At 52.5% G+C, this 20,000-nt stretch overlaps 1 protein-coding gene across 1 annotated transcript in view; it reads right to left on the bottom strand.

The window, feature by feature from the left end:
- Nucleotides 1–678: 678 nt before the first annotated feature.
- The window catches only part of LOC130386124 (protocadherin-16-like), a 59,286-nt gene continuing 39,964 nt past the window's right edge, over nucleotides 679–20,000 (bottom strand). Inside the window, exons 14-28 of the mRNA XM_056594902.1 lie at nucleotides 17,081–17,320; nucleotides 15,369–15,494; nucleotides 14,684–14,893; nucleotides 13,710–13,966; nucleotides 12,943–13,149; nucleotides 11,924–12,320; nucleotides 11,434–11,547; nucleotides 10,651–10,862; nucleotides 9,774–9,925; nucleotides 8,982–9,112; nucleotides 8,151–8,437; nucleotides 7,163–7,304; nucleotides 6,290–6,461; nucleotides 5,504–5,913; nucleotides 679–5,016 (exon numbers count right to left, since the gene is read on the bottom strand). Of these exons, the coding sequence (XP_056450877.1) occupies nucleotides 2,972–5,016; nucleotides 5,504–5,913; nucleotides 6,290–6,461; nucleotides 7,163–7,304; nucleotides 8,151–8,437; nucleotides 8,982–9,112; nucleotides 9,774–9,925; nucleotides 10,651–10,862; nucleotides 11,434–11,547; nucleotides 11,924–12,320; nucleotides 12,943–13,149; nucleotides 13,710–13,966; nucleotides 14,684–14,893; nucleotides 15,369–15,494; nucleotides 17,081–17,320 (5,102 nt within the window). The 3' untranslated portion in view covers nucleotides 679–2,971. The remainder of the gene's footprint in view (nucleotides 5,017–5,503; nucleotides 5,914–6,289; nucleotides 6,462–7,162; nucleotides 7,305–8,150; nucleotides 8,438–8,981; nucleotides 9,113–9,773; nucleotides 9,926–10,650; nucleotides 10,863–11,433; nucleotides 11,548–11,923; nucleotides 12,321–12,942; nucleotides 13,150–13,709; nucleotides 13,967–14,683; nucleotides 14,894–15,368; nucleotides 15,495–17,080; nucleotides 17,321–20,000) is intronic.

The raw sequence follows: 20,000 nt of genomic DNA, 5'->3' as shown, positions 1-20,000 counted from the left end.
TAAGCATGGACTGCTGTACATTACAACATGGAGAGAGAGAAAGGAGAGTGAGAGAGGGTATTTCACGGCGGTGTTTTTGTGTGTGTGTGATGACCAAATGAGGCAGAAATCCTCCAGTGGCTTCCGCAAACATGCCTGGCCTCCATATGAAATCAACATTTAGTAATTGTTCAGCTATGTCAACACGGTATGCCTTCGTAGGCTGTGAAACAGCAGAGGGCTGTGCTGACTGGTCCTTGGCTGGGATTGGGCCGCACTCACAGAATGATGTGATGTTTATGTAAACCACACCTCAGTGGGAGATTTTTTTTCGTCTTGTGCCCACCGAGTGTGATTATTGTTCTTGTTTCAGATTGAATCATCAACCCCTTGTTTCAAGCAAACGCTCATTATGTTATTCGTTCCCTCCCCGGGGCAGTTATTTTGTTGCGGCAGCACAGAATAACAGTCATGATTCATTGCAGATGAGATGCATGAATTCGTACAGTGTACACTTTCACAGATCTTTCTAGCCACAATGTCCTAGGAGACACTGGTGAAGACCTGCTGAGGGACTGGCCTTCATTCACCAGACTGACTACATTTGAATGAGTTCTGACACCCAACTCTACCCCCTCACCATCACAGGCCCAGATCAGGGGTACCACGGTGTAACCGTTAACAAGGATCCCCCTGGAAGTCAGAAACCACAAGGACAAAGGAACATGCTCACACTTAATTTTTGACAAAAAGAGATCAGTAGGAATTTATTATCTGCGTTTGAATTACATGTACAACAACCCATTTACTGCCACAGCCTCAGTCCTCACTCTTTCTCTCTCACATCGGCAGACTTCTGGAACACAAACACAGCCCCTTGAGTCCCTTGGACAATGTGTTTCAGGGCGACAACAGCGTGTTCTTTAGGGACGAAGCAAGAGCGCGTGGCCGGGACTCCAGTCTTGCGACTTGTACGGCTGAACCGGAACCAGACGGTGAAACAGAGCTAAAAAACAAACTTATTTCTGACTTGAAACAGAAAAAGAAGAGGACATCACATCCTCGCAGTTGGCCTTGCAGATTCCGGGGACAGGAAAAAGGCAAACCATGTAGTATGTGAAAGTATCGGAAAAGACGCTGGTGAAGACATCTGCCTCTTGCCGCATGAGCAGATGTTCCGTCGGAGACCCCAAACGGGAGCGTACACACGAACACGAAGAACACGCCTGACGAGACAAACACATGGAGGCCGAGCTCCCCTCCAGAGATCTACGCATGTGAATCGCAGAAGTCAAATACATTGAACACAGCGGCAGCATTGAAAGTGATACCGTGCGGGGATCTCGGACTGTAAATCACTATACATTCTTCCAGGTTCATGCATTCGGTTCCTCTGAATGTCTTCCTCATGTTCTGCGATGAGCCCGATCACCGGAGAGTTTGTGGTGCCTTGCCCCGTGCGGCTGTTCGCTTTGAGTCGACCTTATCGATAACGGGGTCAACTCATTAGTTCCTGTTGTCGGGGTTAATCAAGTGGGGGCGACCCCCCAGTCTTCACAGTGGAGAGTATGTTGTGTGTGTGTGTGTGTGTGTGTGAGTGTGTGTGTGGACGATGACGGTTGGTTTAGGAAGCACTTCATACGAAGACACAGAGGTGATTGTTGAATCCCTGAATCACGGATGGAACGTCGTTGTGTTCGGACGGAACAGCAACATGGTATGAAGCACCGCTGTGGGTGTCGGAAAGATCTAGAATGGGACGAAACCCCCTCAGAATTGGTAAGGTTACAAGTCAGCATGGTGAGGGCTGATAGTGTGTGTGTGTGTGTGTGTGTGTGTGTGTGTGTGTGTGTGTGTGCGTGTGTGTGTGTGTGTGTACGTGTGTGCGTGTGTTTTTTAACACTGTCTAATGGTGACAGCCGATCCCCTTTTCATATAAATAATAACCAAACAAATGTCTTCCTTTCACTTGCACCACTGTCACACATATACACAGACGTTCCTCCAAAGCTATGGCAGGAGAAACCTACGTTATGTAACTAGCATACTTACAAATATACATATATGCAAAATACAACTGAAACTGGAACTATCCCCCTTGGGCCGCTGTTCTTTCACGACGATAACACAAGAAATGGTAACGCAATAAAAAAAATATATATAAAAAATAAAATAAACGTAACAAAGTGTCATCTGAAACGAAAACATTCGGAAGAAGTTCTTCATGATTCTGTGATGTTTTGGCAGCTCAACATAACACATTCTTGTCTTTCGGATCAAAGTCATGTGTTTTCAAAACACTTTTTCGGGGGGGAGGGGGCGTCTGGAATACGGGTGCGTACGGCAGCCATTTTGAAAAGCAGCTGACGTGCAATGGAAAAGAACGTCTTCAGACCCACGGAGAAACGCAGAGGTCCTTAGCTCTCTGGCCAGCCAGCGAGGAGACGTGGAGCTTTTACAAAAGTATCTACATACTGAGGCATCTCTGACTACAGGCATGCTGTGGGTCCGGTCCACCTTGGGGGGGGTGGGGGTGGGGGGGCCGGTTCAGCACTCAAACCCGATTCAGTTTCTAGAGACCTGCGTCACTTGGGAGACCTTCTGAGGTCTGTCCTTTCCATTCAGGAAAAATCACTTGGAGACAACGAGGCCAAATCGCTAGGGGGGGGGGGGGGGGGGGTCATCTTTGATGGACTTGAGGCCAGTTCTTATGATGTAACCATTCTTCCATGGAAACCAACTATTTGAAAAGGAATCAGCTTGTTTTTATAAGCAAAAAAAAAAAAAGGTGCTCCAGCATTCCAGAAGAAGAACGCCTCATGTGAGTCACTTTCCGAGGTATCTCTCGTTGCCCTCGGTGTTATTAAAAGTTATCTCGTCTGATTAAGGGCTAAGGGTTAGCGGGTGCTTTCAAAATCTCATTTTTACGTGGGTGGATTCCGTCCAACCGTTATTGTCCCATCGTTTGTTTTTTCCTCTTCCCAGAACTCTCTCATATCCTCATCTCCCGGTCTGGGCTTTGTTCTATCGACGGCTCCCGGGTGCTGATCATGGACGCCGAGGGGCCCTGGTTGACCCCGAAGGGGGAGACGGCTGGCGACCGCGCGGCCAACGGCGAGAGGGAGGGGGAGAAGCTGGGAGACATGGCGGCCGAGGAGATGGAGCCCTCGTGGCTGATGGGGGACCGGCGCAGGGAGGCCAGGTGGGGGAACGTCCTTCCGATCACCGGCACCTTGGGGGGCACCGACATGGCCCCCGGGTGGGCCACCGAGGTGATGAGGGGCGGTGGGTCGATCCGGGGCTTGGGGTCTATCTTGGGCTTGGGCTGGAAGGGCTGGCGCGGGTTCTGGCTCTGATGGGCCGTCTCGTCCTTCAGCCTGGCGATCTCCGTGAAGACGTTGGCCAGCGGCTGGAACTGCGGGCACCAGTTGAGGAGGTAGTCCCAGTTGTAGCTCCCGCGCAGCTCCTCGTCGCTGGCCACGATGGCCGTCAGCGAGCCGTCCACCGAGGGCTTGCCGTCCTCGGGGAAGCCGTAGTCCTTGGGCAGGGAGATGTTGAGGCCCCCGCGCCCGCCGGTGCCCAGGTACCCGCCGCCGTCGTCCCGGTACACGGGCAGCTGGCCGGAGAGCAGCGTGCCGCTGAGGCTGCCCCCCAGCTTCTTGCCCTTGAACCAGGTGCTGCCCTCCAGGGCCGCCGGCTCGCAGGAGATGTCCGAGAGCTGGTCGGCGTCCTGCTGGATGCCGGAGTCGGGCCCCCGGGCCGAGATGTGCTCCTGCATGGAGGAGGTGATGGAGGCCACGCGGGGGTACTCGTTGATCATCCGGATCTCGTCGTCCTCCGCCGCCTCGGCCGAGCCCCGCCCGCTGGAGTGCGAGGGGTCCAGGGAGCCGCCCCGGGTGTAGGACCCCCCGCCCGCGCCGCCCTGGTCGCCGGTGTATCCCGGCAGGGCCTGGTGGTAGATCCTCTCCCCGCCGACGCCCGACTTGGAGTCGTCCATCTTCTGGAGGGCCGTTCCCGTGGCGACGGTCTGGCTCTCCGTGCTCTGGCCCGTCTTCTTCCGGCGCGACTTGACCAGGAACACCACCACCGCCATGACGACGAGCAGGATGATGACGGCCAGCGAGACGGCGATGATGCTGATCAGCAGGATGTTGACGTCCGACGCCAGGCCGAAGCTGGTGCTGCTGACGTCGACGGCCACCTGCGTGGTGGTGGTGCGCGACGCGTCCAGGGGGCTGTGGGCGGCCACGTCCAGGGACATGATCCGGGCCTCGCGCTTCCCCCGGCCCGACCCCCCGCTCCGGCCCGAGCCGTCCATCTTCAGGGAGATGACCCCGGTGGTTCTGTTGACCTCAAAGTAGGGCGAGTCGGTGGACAGGGAGTACAGCACGATGCCGTCCACCCCGCCGTCCTCGTCGTGGGCCTGCACCTGGCCGATGCTCTGGCCCTTCTTGGCGTTCTCCGGGACCTCGAAGGCCAGGTCGGACGACGCGAACAGCGGGTCGTATTCGTCCTCCCCGGTGACGAACACCTGCACCGTCACCGTGGCCGAGTGGTTGCCCGCGTCCACGGCCACCGCCATGAAGTTGAAGGAGTTGGTCTTCTCAAAGTCAAAGGACGTTTTGGCGCGGATCTCTCCCGTGTTGGGGTCCACCACGAAGCTCTCCTTCCCCGTGCCAGAGCGCACGATGTGGTACTTCAGCAGCCCGAAGGCGCCGGTGTCGTGGTCGATGGCGTGCAGGACGGTCACGGCCGAGTTGGCGGGCTGGTTCTCGCGGATGCTGGCAGTCAGGATCTCCACGGGGAAGAAAGGACGGTTGTCGTTGACGTCCTTCACCTCGACCGTCACGGGAGCGAGGGCGAAGTGGCCCTGGCCGTCGGACGCCTGGACGACCACGATGTGCGTGGCCTTGTGCTCGCGGTCCAGCGTCTGCTTCAGCCGCAGAGCGCCCGTCCACTGGTCGACGGTGAACAGCTCCATGTCATCCCCCGAGCTGATGGTGTACTGGACCTCGGCGTTGGGGGCGGAGTCTTGATCTGGCAGAGGGAACGAAAACACAGAAGGCCATTGGTTCACTCCCACAAAACATACTGAGCAAAAGTAAACAGACAGACTGTGGGACTATGAGATTATGTCAAATTAGGGCTTTTTTTTGTCCTGCTCGATTATGGACAAAATCATAATCACGATTATTTTGGGCGATATTGGAACGATTATTTTTGAGTTTGAAAGCATGCTGCATTTATTCAGCCCTTTTCTCCAAAAAAAAAAACTTTGAAGCTGAGAACTTTGCAATTTCCCCTTTAAAAAAAAAACCCCAAATGGTCAAATGGAAAATGTTCAAATGATTAATTTATGCAAGTATGTATCCAGCTGTTAAGCTGCAATTTCTATCAAAAAATGTAAAACACTAATTTCGTTTGGGGTTCATGATTGATGTCAAAGACAATGAGAGAATGGCATGTATCTATACGTATACATGTATGTGTACATATGGATGTAGAGGTCCGTCCTTCCACACACCTGTGGCGGTGAACCTGATGATCTCCGTGCCGGCGGCCGCGCCCTCGCTGAGCGACACCGCGTACTCCGCCCTGCTGAACACCGGCGGGTTGTCGTTGACGTCGCCCACGGTGATCACCACGGCGACGCTGGAGCTCTTCTGGGGCACGCCGCGGTCCGACACCACCACGGTGAGGTTGTAGAGGGGCGTGGTCTCAAAGTCCAGGCCCTCGGCCAACAGCAGCGTGCCCACCGTCTGGAAGCCCCGCCCCTCCAGGAAGCGGACGCTGCTCTCGATCTGGAAGGCGATCCCCTCGTTGCCGTTGGCGATGGCGAAGTCGAATCCGCAGTTCTCCCGGGCGAGGTCGCTGTCGAACGCCTCCAGGGTCAGGATGGTCGCCCCGGCGATGGTGTCCTCTGCCACCGTGGCCCTGCGCACAGAGGGGGAGCGTTCAACACCGTTAATAACCTGCGCTAATAGAGCCGCCGTTAAGGCTTGAATTAACAACGTTTTTCTGGTTTCCTTTTAAATCTTCAATAAAAAAATGGTTGGCAAACTCATAAACAAAAACAATGATCCCTGAACTACTCAGATTAATGTAAATTCAGCTTTGTCCTCAATGTTTTACTCCCATGTGTTGTTTCTCTCCTTCCATCCTAAGGATCATGATGGAAACCACATGGCTTTATTGTGTTTTTTTTTTTTATGCTTCTTGTTGACTGTTTGACAGTTTTCAATCAATCAGTCAATCAATCAATCAATCAATCAATCAATCAATCAGTTCTAAGATGGCCGCCGAAGCTCACCTGTAGTCGGACTGGTGGAAGACGGGCGCGTTGTCGTTGACGTCGGCGATCTGGACCTGGACGGTGGTGAGGGAGGAGAGGGCGGGCTCCCCGCCGTCGCGCGCCTCGATCACGATGTTCACCGAGGGCCGCTCGGGGTCGAACTCCGCCCGCTGGCTGATGGACAGGGTGCCTGGACGGGACGGGGCGAGGAGAGGAGAGGGACCGGGATGAACACACGGCATAGCGCAACGAGGGACATCCACACGGTGCACAAGAGCACAAACCCTACTGACTCCTGGAGCACATTCATGAAGCACGCTTAAAAAACGTTGCAGGGCGGCCGGTGTCAATGTTCATTTGCAAGAAATTTTCATTTAGGCCGTTTAGCAGACACTTTTTATCTAGAGCGACTTACAATAAGTACATTAGTCAAACTAAGAACAAAGAACAATATATCGCTGTCGGTGCAGTACAAGATGTTCATACAAACAAGTGCCTAACACTTAACACTTTTTTTTCTCTCGTCTGTGAGGCTGGTGGGTTTACATGACAGTTTCCCATTTCTTTACACAGTCCTTTGCATTTTTATTGAACACTGCAAGATCCTTTGAGCTGCACTGATTGGGTAGTAGGGGGGCAGATAAGGCAGTGCTGCATTGTATGGTCCTCTTCTCCACATTCACAGGCGGTTTGGCCAGTTTCATAGCCCCATCTGGCCATGGCAGCCTTTGTTTCACCCTGTTCCTGTTCTCAGGCGGTAGAGCGTCTTCTGAGCCCAGCACTAGGTCGACCCTTTCCCCCGTACACAACAAAGATAGCTAGGATAAGGTGCTACACAACGCTACTTATCCCAGTACTACTTATCCCTGGTGCACGTCTCGCTGTGCGTACCGTTATTGGGGTCGATGAGGAAGCCCTCCTGGGTCGATGACATCAGGCGGTACGTGACCTTTCCATTCTCCCCCGAGTCCCGGTCGGTGGCCGTCACCGTGACAACAGGACTTCCTGGTGGCGTGTGTTCAGGAAGGGTCACCTGTGGGAAGGGAGAGAAACCAAAAACACCGGACTTACTCGAGGCATCGAAGGAAAAACAGACAAACAACAATGGAAGCTGTTGTTCATAAAACAGTCCAGAGAGTAAGAGGAATATAAAATGTTGTTTTTCCTGCTCTTCATAGCATTCCTTGACATGCTAGTAAACCCTCCGTGTTTGTGTTTGCAGGCCTTCCTGACGCAGGACTAGATAGTTAACTTTTTATCGCCTGCGTGTGTGTATTTTTAAAACACCGCCTTGGGAGTGTGTTTGTGCGTGCGTGCGTGTGATTGAGTGCGGATGTGTTTGTGTATAATGTGTTTATGTAGGTGGAGAAAGTCTGCCGCAGTGATGAACTGTGTATGCATTTATTAATACGCTCCTTGGAATTCTCTGGGTATGTGAGGAACGTCCCACATGTTACATGGAGGGTGGATCCCTTTTATGGGGATTTTAACACAATGCAGGAGCTGCTGAATTACAAGCAAGGCAGCTCAATTCTGGCACACACATTGTTTTTTGAAGACTACCAGACAGTATAATTCATCTGTACATATATATTTAAATATATATAAGGGGAAGATTATGACGATTCCTCAGCTATTTAAGGGTCACCAATTATGCTACTATATTAATTATACTTTCTTTCCCAATAATGGCTGTTGTAAAATATAGGGACAACATTACAGCAGATTAAGCATATAGAACACAATAAAATATAATATAATTAAATAAAACCTTAACATAAATATATAAAAAAAATTCCCTAATAAAACATGTCAGTAACCGGGAGGGCCTTATGGCCCCCCAGACGTGGCTCCGGACTCAGGGCCCCCCCCGGGGTACCTGGTAGAGGTCCTGGGTGAAGGCGGGGGCGTTGTCGTTGACGTCCTCCACCCGGATGGTGACGTTGGCCTCCGTGTGGTGCTTGGTGTCGGTGGCGCGCACCGTCACCGTGTACCAGGTCTTCTCCTCGAAGTCCAGGGGCCCGGTCAGCGAGACGCCGCCGCCGTAGCGGTGGATGCTAAAGCGGCCCGCCGCGGAGGGCTCCAGGCTCAGGGAGTACGACAACTCGGGGCTGGAGTCCACGTCGTTCCCCGTCACCAGGGTGACCTCCGTGCCGATCAGGGTGTCTGGGAAGGGGGCGGGGGGGGGGGAACGTCGTTATGAGGGGGGCGGGGCTCGTGGGAACGGTTCTACAGTGCAATCGACTCGTCGACTGCCCCAGTGCACCTTTTGCACACCTGATTTCAATGAGCCTAATCGCCTCGTTAGCGAGTCGAATCAGGTGTGCGTGTGGCGTGTGGGGGCGGGAAAGCGGCACGAAACGCAGACGTTGGCCAGCTGTACTTTAAATAGTTTTGAAAGTCCATAATTAGGACGTTAGGACGAACGTAAAAAATAATGATGGTGCATTTCTAAGTTTGACTCTGCATCCAAGGTTCAACAAAAGACGAGCAGTAGAAAGAAAAAGTCCTTCCTAGGGATCTGACAACACATTAGCAGGAGCCAGAGGGAGAACGAAGGAGGGGAACTCAGAAGGCTATCGTGGATGACGAAACAACATTGGTAGGACTTTTCCTCACTCCTGCTGGGCGGGACCAGTGGTCCAATCGCATCGTACGGATCTGTCGGGTATCAGCAACCTGTCAGGCACGATGCTGTGTGTATACTCACTCTCGGGAATTCGGATCTCCGAGGGCAGCGGAATGGTGGGACTGTTATCGTTCTGATCCACGATGATCACGGTCAGGGTGGCCGACCCCGCCAACCGGGGACTGCCTCTGTCGGTCGCCGTGATAACCAGCCTGAGAGAAAGAACATTTTTGTTTTAACGTTTTGACGCGAGAGGACGTTTTTCGAACAGGGAACTAAAGAAGTAATTGTGTGTGACGTCATCTTTCTGCAGCTAGCCGTAAGTTGTGATTCATCCGTGAAGTCTTTTTTTGGATTCACGTCGTGATTTATGGCCTCTATCAAGTACTCACTGATACAATGCTGAAAGAACAACACACAGAACAGAATGAACGATTTAGAGCTTTTCAAATCAAAGGCTTGGCTAACTGTACCGTCTGGCTTCCACTTATCAATGAAGTCTTTCTTTTCTGCATGCTTACACACACACACACACACACACACACACACACACACACACACACACACACACACACACACACACACACACACACACACACACACACACACACACACACACACACACACACGCGCGCGCGCGCACGCCGACAAACCTAGCACATCAAAATATAGCTTTGGGAAATATATTCCTGCGTCACATCTCCTCATGTCTGTCTACTACATGTTCACTGGCACGTCAACAAAATGGCTGCCTCCCCGATGCACTCACCAAACCCTTAAAACCAATAGGAGGAGGGAGGGGGGACAGAACAGAAGAGATAACAACAACACGGCCTTGGGAATATTTGAGCCCCAGCGCGGGTGCGTTCTCACTTGGTCTGCGTCCAGATCTCACGGTCCATGATGGCCGCGGTGGAGATGCTCCCGCTCACTGGGTCGATCTTGAACAGGCCGCTCATGGTCGACGATTGGATGGAGTAGGTCACCTGACCGTTCTGACCCTGGTCCATGTCCTCCGCCATAACCTGCAGAAGGGAGGGAGGGAGGGAGGGAGGGAGAGAAAGAGAGAGATTAGGTATGTAGAGAATAGGAGACACAAAACAGGAGTAGGGTAAGAGATAGAGGAAAGGAGAGGAGACGAGAAGAAATGCAGGGGAGGGGAGGGGAGGCAAGAAATGAAAGGAGAGTATGGGATAGGGTGAGGAGATAAGGTAGGGAGCGGAGGGGAGGGCACGGGGCAGGCGAGTTGTTTTTGGTTCTCGAGCTATCCCTGTAAGGAAACGTGTGATCTGTATGTACGCCGTCTCTATGAGAGGGAGTACAGCTCAGAACCAAGCAGTGTTAGCCTGTCTGTAGTCTCACAAATATACAACTTTAGATTCATATCTAAAGTCGGATGCCAGACAATCTCCTTTGTTCCCCAGATGTTCTGCTGTAACAAAGTAGGACTTCTGGATGATATACTCTTGGGGTGTGGGGGGGGGGGGTAAGTATACAAGCAGAATGAGCACCTGTGGGTATTCTTGGGGTTGGGGGGATGTACAAGCAGAATGAGCTCATATATGGCCTTTCTGGTGGGGGGGTAGGGTTAGGAAGAATCTGAATGAACTCCTGTATGTCCTTTCATATGGGGCGGGGTTGTAGAAGAATGAGCCCCAATAGGTACTCTCTGAGGGGGGGGGGTGCAAGCAGAATGAGACCCTATGGGTACTCCCTGTGAGGGGGGGGGTGTACAAGCAAAAAAGATTACCTGAATGATGGGCGTCTCGTATCCCTGGGCCTCCCTCATGTAGGCCACGTAGTTCTGCAGCTGGAAGCGGGGCAGGTTGTCGTTGATGTCCTGCAGGATCAGGTTGACCGCCATGAAGGTGGTGGAGGTCACGGTCTCCGCCTTCACCACCAGACGGAGGCGCGGGCTGTCCTCGAAGTCCAGCCCCAGGGGGCTCTCCACCAGGATCTCGCCTGGGGGGGGACACCATCACATCGTGTTCACAGTCGGGCCGCGCAGTCGATTAATCAGCCAATCAACCAATCGACAACTCGTACGAAAAGGTATACTTGTAGCATAGCACTTATAGCATTGCACTTATAGCACTTATAACACAAACATCATACAAACACACAAACATAGCATGGCTCTAGATAGCCACCAAAACCCAACTCTTTGGACTTGCCTTCCCCAGCTAAACCCCCCCCCACCCACCCAGGTCTTTGATCATTATTATTTTTAAAAGTTATGTAACTTTAAGTAACCTAGTTACTTATGTGCAGCATCTTTGAGAACATTGCAAAGTGCTGGATAATTCAGATGTATCATTGCTATTATAATAGGCCGATGCCGTTCTCGTTAGGGGAACACAGTGCACGTGTAAAGAACTGTTCACAACTTTAGTCCATCTGGACACACGCTGGAGGGCAGCGTGGGTGAAGACCATCCAGGTGAAGGGACGTCACGCCAGTAAGAGGGCTAGCACCAGCCAGCCTTCGTCTCCTAGCGAGCTAGCCAAGGTTCCTCCAGTGTTCCCACACTGACCTGTGGAGGAGCTGATGCTGAACACGCGTCTCCGGTTGCCGCTGAAGAGGCTGTAGCTGATCCCCTGGCGGGAGCCGTCGGGGAACTGGGCCTGGGGCCGGGCCACCGCCGTGCCTGGACCACAGAGGACATCGCGCTCATCATCATCATCATCGTCATCATCATCGTCATCATCTTCATCATCATCATCTTCTTCATCATCATCATCATCAATATGCTCGTTAAAACATCTGGTATGAATGGATGTTGAAGGGAATACACCACAACCTCTCCATCCACACTACATTTAAATTTAGGCGATTTTCGCTTTTATACAAAGCGACATACTTTTTTTCCTTTATGCTATTTTATAAATTTCGTTTTTCGTTATTTTAGTTTATTTGCTGTTTCTATTTGTGTGTGATCCGAGTCACTTGATTATTGCGATCAAATGAAAATGATGAAATGAATGAAAAACGAATTTGGTCCAGCATGGGTCTGGACGACGGACCTTGCACGGCGTTCTCCTGCAGGTTGACGTCGCGGGCGTTCCGGGAGAAGCGGATACCGCTGTACTCCAGCTCGCGGACGTAGATCACCACCACGCCCTGGGTGGACTGCGCCGGGTTGCCCTGGTCCATGGCCTCCACGATCAGGGTGGTCTGCGCCTGGCCCGGCGCGCCCAGCGGCCCGGTGGCCTGGATCTCCCCGGTCAGGGAGTTGATGCTGAAGCCCCGCACGGGCATGGCGAAGCGGTAGAACACGGAGCCGTTGGCCCCGAAGTCCCGGTCCTCGGCCTTCATAGTGGCCAGCACGCGCTGGGCGTGGGCCGAGGACACCTCCACCACGAGGGGGTCCTGGAGGAAGAAGGGCGCGTTGTCGTTGACGTCCAGCACCGTGACGGACACCTGGTCAGGGGAGGAAGGGAGAGAGCGCGGGTTGAGATGATTCGATAAGTATTTGTTTAACCCCACTGCTGTGCAGCTAATGGGGTCAAATCACAGCACGCTCCAGAGTTAAACGTCAGCAAGCAATCTTCTCTTGGCAGGCGAACGCATGACAAAGATTGATTCCCTCCTTTCCCCAGCGGTAAGTTATTAATGGTATATTAAATCAGAGGGTTGAACTTCGAAGTCCCAAAACGTAAAGAGAAAAGTTTAAATTAATATCCTTGGGAATTGAATGGCATTACTCACGGAACTATTACTTAGCTCGGCCGAACTTTTCAGACTTTGTGTCTGCAGCTACGGGTCTGGCCGCGGGCGTGTGTGTGTAGCTGAGCTAGGTGTCTAGCCGCGGGCGTGTGTGTAGCTGAGCTAGGGTTCTAGCCGCGGGCGTGTGTGTAGCTGAGCTAGGGTTCTAGCCGCGGGCGTGTGTGTAGCTGAGCTACCGGCCTAGCCACGGGGGTGTGTGTAGTTGATCTATCTGAGATAGGTGTCTAGCCATAAGCGTGTGTGCAGCTGAGCTACCGGTCTAGCCGCCGGCGTGTGTATAGCTAAGCTAGGTGTCTAGCCGCGGGCGGGGGCGTACCTGAGCCGAGCTGTTCCTGGGGGCGGCGGGCGAGAGGTCGACGGCGATCACCAGGAAGGTGTAGGCCGGGCGCTTCTCCCGGTCCAGCGGGGCGGAGGTGGTGATGAGGCCCGAGTGCTCGTCCACGGCGAAGGCACCGTGCGCGTCGGCGCTCAGGAAGTACAGCAGCCGGCCGTTCAGGGCGTCGTCCGCATCCGTGGCCGTCACCTGGGAAACGAGAGATGAGGATAGAGACTTTTGAGGAAGGATTATATGAACTTGTAGACTAAACGCAGAGATTACTTTACTTTACTCTCAATAATGACTCACTAAATGGAGGGATTTTCTAGGATTTGTTTGATTTCGGTGAATTGAAATGTGCCAAACAATTGTGTTCAACTGTTGAACACAATTGGCTGTTGAAGATTTAAATCACGCAGAAGTAAGTCACAATCAACCAGGTATCATTATATCTATTGCCTTCACTCACTCAACTCACATTTACATTTAGGGGATTTTGCTGACGTTTCTATCCAAAGCGACTTATTTGGATAAACGGTTCATTCACACATTCACAACCACTGCGAGGTGACAGCCAGCTGGTCAGGATGAGTCACGGTGAAATGTCTTGCTCAGGGATACAGCAACCCTCAGCTGGGAGGAGCCGGGGATCGAACCAACAACCTTCTGGTTACCAATCAGCCGGCTCTACCTCCTGAGCTACTGCCCCCCAATTCTCTGCATCCGACTTCCGTGTTGACGTTTGTTCGGCCCCTTTCCCCCCTTACCTGCAGGACGGAGGCCCCATGGGTGGCGTCCTCCGGCACGTCCACCGAGTAGCTGCTGCTGCCAAACACGGGGCTGTTGTCGTTGATGTCCATCACGTTCACCTCCACCGTCACCGTGGTGCTGAGGGCGGGGCTCCCGGTGTCCACGGCGACCACCTCCAGGGAGTACCGCTCAGTGGCCTCCCGGTCCAGAGGCTGCGAGGTGGACAGGGCCCCGGAGCCGGCGTGGATCCGGAACATGCCTTCAGGGTCCCCGGCTGGGAGGAGGGAGAGAGAGAGAGAGAGAGAGAGAGAGAGAGAGAGAGAGAGAGAGAGAGAGAGAGAGAGAGAGAGAGAGAGAGAGAGAGAGAGAGGGAGAGGGAGAGAGAGAGAGAGAGAGAGGGAGAAAGAGAGAGAGAAGCTAGGTTATTACCTCATAACGATGAATGCCATCCTTCCCTAACATTTGGCCAAGAATATTGGCTGATCGCCACTCACTCACTCACTCACTCACTCACTCACTCACTCACTCACTCACTCAGTCAGTCACTCAGTCAGCCTCTCACTCACTCAGTCATCCTCTCACCCACTCACTCACTCACACTCACTCAGTCACCCTCTCACTCTCTCACTTGGTCACTCAGTCACCCTTTCACTCTCTCACTTGGTCACTCAGTCAGCCTCTCACTCTCTCACTTGGTCACTCAGTCAGCCTCTCACTCTCTCACTTGGTCACTCAGTCACCCTCTCACTCTCTCACTTGGTCACTCAGTCACCCTCTCACCCACTCACTCACTCACACTCACTCAGTCACCCTCTCACTCTCTCACTTGGTCACTCAGTCAGCCTCTCACTCTCTCACTCACACACTCTATCTTTCTCTCTCTCATTCACTGTCTCACTCATTCACACACACAGATGCACAAGCAGACAGACGCCCCCCCCCCACACACACACGCACACAGAGACACACACACACAGGCGGTGTCCCGTACCCCTGATGCGGTACAGCAGGGTGCCGCTGGGCCCTGAGTCCGGGTCGGTGGCCTTGAGGAAGCAGAGCTCCACGGCCTCCTGGTTCTCCGGCACCTCCAGGCTGTACCAGGGCTTCCCGAACACGGGCGCGTTGTCGTTCTCGTCCGTCACCTCCACCCGCACCACCGCCTTGGCAAAGCGGGCGGGAAGACCACCATCCCTGGCGTACACTGGGATGGGCACGGCAATTAATTAATTGACTCAATTAACTCAATTAACTAATTAATGGACGAGGGTGAAAAATGCTTCCGAATTTTGCATTTTAATTCTTGCAATATTTGGTAGAAAATACGGTTTACAAGAAAAAACAAAACAAAACATCAGGTCATGATTCCTATTGTTTTAAAAGATATGAGGCCATCTGTTACCTCATATCTGTTTGCGTTTTACTGTATGTTTCAGAGATCTATAGCATATGGGTTAAAGTTGGAATTAAGCTCATCTTTTGTAGCAATAGGGAAGGTAAAAGGAAAAAATACATACGGTTAAATAAATGTATTCCAAAGTAAACCTTGGGTGAGGTCATTATTATTCTATGTTATCCAACGGAATTGTCCCTTCCCCTTCCAATTTCCATTTCCCCACAGAACGCACGTGTACATTACGGCTAATGTTGACGTTTCCCTCGCTGAAACGCATGAGTACCTGTTAGCGTGTAGCGGTCCTGCACCTCTCTGTCCAGCTCCCGGGTGGTGGTGATGACACCGGTGACCGGGTTTATCACGAAGCCTTCCTCGGTCACGCCCCCGTAGGTCACATGACCGTTGGACCCTGGGTGGGGGGGAAACCGAGGAGAGAGTCACGAAGAAAAAGGAAAGTCGTCAGGCTCTGCGTATAACGTCTGATGCAATCATCTCTGGGAAAAACACTGGGAATTGAAGTGCATGTTTTTGATGGGATGGAATTGGTGCACGGTGATGTCACCTGGCACTAATTCCGGCCAATCAGGACCATAACAATCTGTGTTTGATGCTGGTGCTGGGTTACGTTTACAAAAAGAGACTATCTCCCCCTTTTTTAATCTTCCAATTTATTTGCAAAGATGGCTCCATTGTGCGATCTTGGTGAGGAGCTAAAGAAACTTAAATGAGATAAAACCTTCCAGATGTGGAAAAGGAGTAATAACAAAAACACGCACACAAAAGAAACACAGATCTTGTTCTACTTTGCCAATATAACCACATATTTTCATTAGCGGTTTCGGTTTGTTTTAAAGTGATCGAGCTCAGCCGTTGAGCTAAGGTCTGTTAGACCGTGTTTGTCAAGTGTCTGAGCTTTCACTTCATCGGAGTCGGGGCAGGCTTTGTGTAAGCCACAGTTGTGTACTGTACAGAGTTCCAACGTTGAATCATTTGATCAACTCGTTATAAGTGGATCCTCAGCAGGACGACCACAGTTGGAAATAACTCCACATCACCGTAATTGATTCTTAGCGGCCAACAAACGCAAAAAATCTCAAAAGCTGTTTGTCTGCAGCGGGCCCAAATTCCGTCTCTGATGTTCTCCGTAATCCTGTTTTGGTGCCGGATAATGAGTGGAAAATCTTAACGAAGTGTTACGGCTTAGTTGTGCATAAAATCGAACGCCAAGATAAACAAGCATGAAATAAACGACGGCGGTTGTCGCCACTGGTAAGCCGGTTCTCACAGTCAATGGTCATTGTTAAAACAGATGCATTTCTATAGCACCGTTCTAACCAGTGGCCACTCGAAGCACATCCACTCATTCATACACACACCGACGGCGGCGTCAACCACGCAAGGCGACAGCCAGCTCTTCAGGAGCAGTCAGGGTGAGGTGCCTTGCTCAGGGACACCTCGACACTCAGAGGAGCCGGGGATCGAACTAGTAGCAACCCTCCGGTTACCAGCCAACACGCTCTACCCACCCGCTCCACTGTTGCCAACACCCTCACCCCCATCACCAGGACCAAATACCGCAGCATAGGGGACAGAGCCTTTGCCATTGCCGCCCCTACCCTCTGGAACTCCATCCCCTTGGCCATCCGTAACTCTGATTCACTGCCGTCATCTCAAAACCCATCTCTTCCACATCACTTACAACACCTGACAAATCTTTTTTTCACCCTCTCTCTTTCTTATTGTCCTATCTTTCTCTGTATTGTTGTTTTGGAGTATTTGTTTGTATGCATGTATGTACTGTATTGTCCATTTGTGTCCTTTTTGTTTTGTGTTTTTGTAAAGCGTCTTTGGGTACCAAGAAAAGGGCTATATAAAACCTATGTATTATTATTATTATTACCTCCTGAGCCACATGTGTCCCTGCAATGGTGGCACACAGTGCTTCGCATGTTAGCGCACAGTCCCTCATTTCGCATTCCTCGCGCTTCGACTCACCTTGGTCGCGGTCGGAGGCGCTGACCGTCAGCACGGTGGTGCCGGGGCCGCGGTTCTCCATCACCTGGCTCTCGAACTCCGCCCACTGGAAGGTGGGCGCCTCGTCGTTGACGTCGATGACCTGAACGCAGAGCAGCTGGTGGGTGGAGAAGGGGGGGCTCCCGTGGTCCTCGGCCACCACCGTCAGGTTGAACACCTCCTGCTCCTCCCGGTCCAGGGCCTTGAGGATGGAGAGCGAGCCTGGGGGGGGGGGGGCGGGGGGGGGGAGGGGCGAGGGAGGGGGGGGGGGGGGGGGGGGGGGGGGGGGGGGGAGGGGGGGAGGGAAGGGGAGAGGAGGAGGTGAGTGGAAAGAGGAGGACTTTCTCTTGCTGGGCCTTTTTTGTACACACTCAGTAACACACACATACACATTGGCTGGGATTGTTCGGTGTGTGTGTGTGTGTGTGTGTGTGTGTATGTGTGTCAGTGTGTGCGTGCATGTGCGAGTGTGTGTGGTCCGGTTTGTGTTTGTGAGTGTGTGTGTGTGTGTGTGCGTGCATTTGTGTGAGCGAGTGTCTCTGTGAACGTTTGTGTTGTGTGCATGCGTATGTGTGTCTGTGTGTGTGTGTGAGGGTCAGCATGTGTGTGTATCTGTGTGTGTGTTTGGTGTGTGTGTGTGTGAGTCAGCATGTGCGTTTATATGTGTGTGTGCGTGTGAGTCAGTGTGTGCTTGTATTTGTCCATGTGTGTGTGCGTATTCCAGGGACCACGCTGTGCAGATTAGTGGCTTCCTGTGTATACATTGCCGTGGTTTCTGCCCTCTACTGTATCTGAGCGAGAGGTGGTAATTTATACGCCCCGGGGTCCAAACACAAACATACACCTCTTTTACAGCACGGCTTTACGGCCGTTTCCCCAATAACACGCCGCCAACGGGACGCTAATTTCTCCGCGCGTCGGTCGGAGATTAACCTTTGACCTCGTCCCGTGGCACGTTTCTTTACTCATGCTTTAAATACAGTCTGTGGTTCCAAAAGTTAGGGGGTTCATGTGTGTGACACGTGTTTAGTTGTGTATCTAGTACGCTCCATTACAAAGTGCAACTCCGTATTTCACAATTCGATTAACCTCTCATAAAGTGTAATTGGAAATCCCCCCCCCTCCCTCCTCCCCCCCCTCCCTCCTCCCCCCCCTCCCTCCCTCCTCCCTCACTCCCTCCTCCCCCCCAGTTTAACAGCATATTGGCCATCCATTAAGATTATGAGTGTGTACTTGTGCGTTCCGACAGTACAATTTGTATAAACACACACACACACACACACACACACACACACAGAGCGTCAGAGGTGGGGGGGGTTGTGTGAGTGTGCGTTTATGTGTTTATGTGTTAATGCGTAATGGTATGCACCGTGTGTGTGTGTGTGTGTGTGTGTGTGTGTGTGTGTGTGCCGGCTCAGCAGCAGCCACGGCGCGGCACACGGGGCGAGGTGTGTACATTTACGACGGATCGCGCCCGCGATCTAAACACACACACCCACGCCGGCCAGCGGTGCGATGCGGCACGGCGCGGAGATCTGAGCCATAACGGTGGGCTGGCGTTCGGTTCTCCCCCCCCCCCCCTCCTCGATAGAGCGTGCTGTTTGGGTAGCGACCCCCACAGAGGCTGTTTGTACTGGACCCGGTTCACGAGCATCGTCAGGGGTGTGATCTCTTTATTCCGGGAGTGTTTGGACAGAGGGAGGCCGGGGGGGGGGGGGGGGGGCGGGGTTGAACTACACGGGGCCCTGAGACCCCCCCCCCATCCCCTACAGACCCCATCCGAGAGGTCACGGGTTTTTAACTCTTCAATGTTTGCTCAACCACACAACATGTTTGGCTTGGCTCTCGCGTCGGAGGGAGGGACGAGCTCGGCAGGGAGAGACCAGCGCCGACGTTGGGGGTCAGAGGTCAGGCTGACCGCAACCGTGGAGCTTAGTGTAGTTTATGTATCATAGGGGATGCTGTGGTGGTGCTGTAGCACACACACAAGCACACGCGCACACACACACACACACACACACACACACACACACACACACACACACACACACACACACACACACACACACACACACACACACACACACACACACACACACACACAATCATTCATACTCAGGCACACACTTACACACACAAACCTACACCCTCGCATACACACACACCCTCATACAAAACACATACACTCATACATACTCAAACACTCACACACACACACCCCCTATCTACACCCTCTCTCACACACACACACACACACACCTACACCCTCGCAAAAACTTAAACACACACACAACAGCAGACACATCAACTCACACACACCCTTGCACACACAGCCTTGAACACACACACTCACACACACAGAAGACTGCACTCTCACGCACACACACAAAAACCCTAACACACACTTACACACCTTCCTTTTGCCTTTTCACACTTCTCTATTTATATTATTTATTTAGTGTTTAGTGTTACCAGTCGTCGTCGTCCCCCCCCCCCGGCCCCCCTCCTCCTCGTTACAGTCTAACTCTCCCTGGCTTCCTCCACCAGCAGGGAACCTTCCAGTATCCGTACAATACGTGTGTGTAAACACAGATACATCAACACGGCCATTACTCACGCGCCGCGGCGGGGCTAACGGTGGCATGCTACACTTAGCGCCGCGCCGCTAGCAAATGACACGCAGGAGGAGTGAAACGTTAGCCCGTGTTAATTCACCGGCCTCTGGACGATAATTGAGCAAAGACCCCCACCCCCCTCCATCTGGAAGCTGCATTAAGGGTGTGCATTATGGTCTGTATTATGACTATGTTATTGTTTCTAATCTGTTCACACACACTCTCTCTCTCACACACAGACGCATACACACACACAGACACACACACACACACACACACACACACAC

Source organism: Gadus chalcogrammus, chromosome 7 (assembly GCF_026213295.1).
Source record: "Gadus chalcogrammus isolate NIFS_2021 chromosome 7, NIFS_Gcha_1.0, whole genome shotgun sequence".
Lineage (NCBI taxonomy): Eukaryota > Metazoa > Chordata > Actinopteri > Gadiformes > Gadidae > Gadus > Gadus chalcogrammus.
The sequence above is the reverse complement of the archived record's forward strand: the minus strand, read 5'-3'. Positions and strand labels throughout refer to the sequence as shown.